Genomic DNA, 4,119 nt, shown 5'->3' with positions numbered 1-4,119 from the left:
AAACCCGCCTGCCCGCGGGGAGGTGTCCAGCTTTGGCTGGGGTGTGTGGGGGAGCCAGGAGCCGGACCCGGGCTGTCCTGGGGAATGTGACGGAGCAGAGGCTGCACTGAGCCGCGTTGAGGTTTACTGAGAGAGAGACAGAGTGTGCACGCTGCACACAGCCCAGAGAATGGCGGGGAGAGGAGAGCACCGGACAGCACCCTGACATGGGCCCAGCCCAGCCTGCGGTCCCGGGGCACATGCTCGTGCATGCAGTGGATGCAGGGAAGTCTGGGGACACGAACTGGGAGGGCCTGGGTCCTTGCCGGGAGGGCAGTTGCGCTGCTGTCCCGTGGCCTGGGTGCTTGATGTGGCTTGAGAGCCGAGCTGGCATGCTGAGCTGCCCACAGCCTCCTGGGGCTGGGCGGCTGTGTGACAGTGTCAGCAGTTCAGAGCCTCCTGGACACAGCGTTGAGGGCAGAGTGGCAGCGGAAGAGCCGCCGGATGAGCAGAGGGCCCTGGAGTGGTGGGTGTCAGCTGTGGGGGGTGCCTCGTGCTGTCCCTCTGTGAGAGGTGGGGGAGTCCATAAGAGGAGAGGCCTGCAAGGGCTTCCTCCTGTCCTTCCCTGACTGCAGTCCCGCAGAGGGTCCAGGCGCAGACCCCGGAAGCTGCAGCCGTGGGAAGCGGGTGGGAAACGGGGCAGGAGCAAGTCGTCAGAGCAGGCGGCTGAGGGTTCGGACGGGCCTTTGTGCTCACTTCCCTTATTTAACTTGCTGTGGTCATCAGAGACTCGATGGCAGGGCAGGGAGGGAGGGTGAGAAAGCAAGCCACCAGTGCGGGACTCAGGCACGGTCAGCCATGTGGGAGTCCAGCGCCCTGACGGCCACGCCACCTGCTGGCCCCAGAACTCCCTTTTCTTTCCCGGCCACCTGTGGGCCGCCTCCTGCTCTGCGGATCGGCTTCATGGCTGGCTCTGACCATTTGATTCTCTTGAATTGGAGAGCCGTCCTGCAGCTTAACACCCCTCGGGGGCAGACAGGTCCAGTGGGGGCCATAAAATGATGTCACAGCCAAAGATTCCGTCATCTTCCTTCTATGTGCTTCCTTACATTGTCAATTTTTCTATCAGATTTGGTCCTTAAGTTAATGTCTCATTCACACTTCTGACCTCACTTCCACTTGAACATTTGGGGGGCTGAAAGGCGGCCTGGGGGAAGACGGAAGGTTATAGCCAGCTGTGGGCCAAGACAAAAAAGTTGGACACGGTCATTTAAATCAGCAAAGAACTTCATCGTTAAGAAATGCCCGGGGGCCGGCAGGTGGTGTAGTGGTTAGGGCGTTGGACTCCCTTGACTGTGGTTCAGCTCCTGGGCCCTGTGGCTTGAAAATCACACCAGGCGTGTGTGCGTGCGCACGCTTAAAATTCCAAGGGGGAGTGGAGAAGGGATTATGGTGGGGCCTTCCCCTCTGGGGGATGATTTCTTACTGTCTGTGTCTCTGTCCAGCGAGCCTGCGTCCTATAGCAAAATTCTCCAAAAATAAATAAATAAATAAATAAATAAAAAGAGAAGAAAAGGCTCTAGGTGACCTGTCTCTCCTGCTTGAGGAGGATGTTTATTTTTGTTGTCCAGGTGGAGGGCATGGGTTCTCAGCCCTGCTGCCCTGGCCTATGGCAGGAGGGCCGTCGAGCAGGCGCCTGGCCTCCCAGTATCATCCCTGCCTGTGCTAAGTCTGGAAGGGGCGGCGGGCAGGCTTTGCAGACCTGCCTCGGTGGCGTCTGTCTGTAGGAGTAGAGCCAGTCGCTCCAGAGCCCGCTGCCTGGGTCGGGGGACCTCCTGTCGCACAGCCGACTCCTAGCACCCCACCCCGCGTCTGTTGTCAGCTTCCCTCCTGCATCACCTTTGTGGAAACCCAGAGCAGACCCAGGGCACCACCCATGGTTCTTGGGAGACCTTCTCGTCTCTGAGAAAGAGATGTGTGTTAATGCACCATCTGGTTCTAAACCAGAAAACCAGAATCACACCGCTTCATCACGTTTTGTCAGGTTTTTTTTTTTTTTTAACTCTGCTACTACAGGTAGCATGCCCTTGCTGAGAGAAATGGGGGTAAAGTGAGAAGTCACCCCCGGGGTGATGGCCACACTATGGTTTGTTCTCCTCCACTCCGTTCATCTGGGCATGTACACACAGATGCCTGGCGTGCCCCCACGCTGCAGAGTCTGGGCCCCAAACTGCACAGCCGGCTATGGGGCTCGGTGGCCCAGTCCCCGCGCCCCTCTGGCCTGTCTGTTTTTAAGTAGGAGCCCTCGTGTGTGAGCTTAACTTAACCTTCGCGGCCTCCTTTCCCAGAGTCCGTGTCTGTGCAGGTGGGATGCCGCCCAGTTGGGGCCCCTGCCTGGTGTACGGGTGCTTGCCGTCACCGGGCTGGAGCGTCCCAGGGGAAGGCCCAGCCTCTGCAGGAGACGTGAGGGCGTTCTCTGGCAGAAGGTGGAGCCGAGTGGGGCGGCGTGATCCCAGGTGCTGAGGACAGGACTCTGCTGGGCTTAGGACAGCCCCGGGGCATCCCTTTCGGGAGAGTGGGCAGGGGGCTGACCTGTGACTGCATGGACAGACACACGGACGAGTGGTGTCTGGCTGGTGGCTCTGCCTGAGGAGCTCCAGTGCCACTCCCTGGCCTGGCTCCCACTCCTGGGGAAATCACCCTCATCCTAGCAGAGGCTTGTGCCATACTGGCTGTCACATCTGGGAAGCCGTCACCACCATGTCACCACTGTGGACCCGTGGGCCGACTGTCCTTCCTGTGCTCCTCCCTCCCTCATTCCCTTGGTCGACTGCCACGGCCCTCCTGGTCGGTTGGCCTGCTTCATCACCTTCCTGTGAACCGCCACCAGTCTTAAAGACCTGGGCTTTTTGGTAGAAAAATTATCCTGGGGTGTCGTAATAGGTGGATACTTATTGTGGTTACCTAACACGCAGTTAAATATCGAGAGCTGTTTAACGACTGTGGGTGCTCGTCGGGTTGAGGCTGGGTGGACGGCACCTTGACAAGGGCGCCTGCCCTGTACCGGGGCCCTGGCTCTGGCGGAGCTCGGCTGATAGATTTGCATCTCTGTTTCAGGTGCTCGCTGCCACCTGCCATGGTCACCGCGTAGAAGATGCACCTCCACGTCGCCCACACAGCTCTTGCCGCTGCGAGGCCAGAAGCTCCTCTAACGATGGGGAGATAAGACGCCGTCCCCGCAGGCCGACACGACACTGTGCCGCCACCGCCAGCCGTGCCCACATCGTCCCTGCCGCGGCTCATGTGACAGTCATCCAGATGGATCCCAGAGAGGCTGAGACGGAGCTGCGGCGCGGCCCAAGCCCCCCCAGGGCCAGCAGGAGCCAGGAGGTGGATGGGGACAGGGCTGCGTGTCACAGCTGCTGCATCTGTGGCAAGAGCTTCCCCTTCCAGAGCTCACTGTCGCAGCACATGCGCAAGCACACCGGGGAGAAGCCCTACAAGTGTCCCTACTGCGACCACAGGGCTTCCCAGAAGGGGAACCTGAAAATCCACATCCGCAGCCACCGCACGGGCACGCTGGTGCAGGGCCACGAGCCGGAGGCGGGCGAGGCGCGAGTGTCCGAGGGCCTGGACGGCTGCGCCAGCCCCACGAGGAGCGCGTCGGCCTGCAACCGCATGCTGAACGGGGCAGCGCCCGACGGCAAGACCCTCCTGCGGAGCAGCAGGAAGGAGGCCGAGGGGGCTGCAGGCGTGCCGGAGGAGGCCAGGGCTGCCCCCACCGCCCAGTGCTCCTTCTGCAAGAGCCAGTTTGCGCGGAAGAAGGACCTGGAGCTGCACGTGCATCAGGCCCACAAGCCCTTCAAGTGCCGGCTGTGCAGCTTCGTGACCCTGCGGGAGGAGTCGCTGCTCAGCCACGTGGAGCGGGACCACATCACCGCGCAGGGGCCGCGCGGCGCTGAGGCCTGCGTGGAGAATGGCAAGCCGGAGCTGAGCCCCGGGGAGTTCCCCTGTGAGGTGTGCGGCCAGGCCTTCAGCCAGACCTGGTTCCTGAAGGCCCACATGAAAAAGCACAGGGGCTCCTTCGACCACGGCTGCCACATCTGCGGCCGGGGCTTCCAGGAGCCGTGGGTCCGCAAG

The 4,119-nt window shown here is 61.3% G+C and overlaps 1 protein-coding gene across 3 annotated transcripts in view; it reads left to right on the top strand.

The window, feature by feature from the left end:
* ZNF516 (zinc finger protein 516) overlaps nucleotides 1-4,119 on the top strand; it is a 127,075-nt gene that overhangs the window by 44,945 nt on the left and 78,011 nt on the right. For all 3 annotated transcript variants that reach the window (XM_014583164.2, XM_014583163.2, XM_014583161.2), the window contains exon 2: nucleotides 3,097-4,080. In XM_014583164.2, the coding sequence (XP_014438650.1) occupies nucleotides 3,097-4,080 (984 nt within the window). The remainder of the gene's footprint in view (nucleotides 1-3,096; nucleotides 4,081-4,119) is intronic.

The sequence above is a fragment of the Tupaia chinensis genome, unplaced genomic scaffold (assembly GCF_000334495.1).
Source record: "Tupaia chinensis unplaced genomic scaffold, TupChi_1.0 Scaffold144119_1, whole genome shotgun sequence".
In the NCBI taxonomy this organism is placed as follows: Eukaryota; Metazoa; Chordata; class Mammalia; order Scandentia; family Tupaiidae; genus Tupaia; species Tupaia belangeri.
The sequence above is the reverse complement of the archived record's forward strand: the minus strand, read 5'-3'. Positions and strand labels throughout refer to the sequence as shown.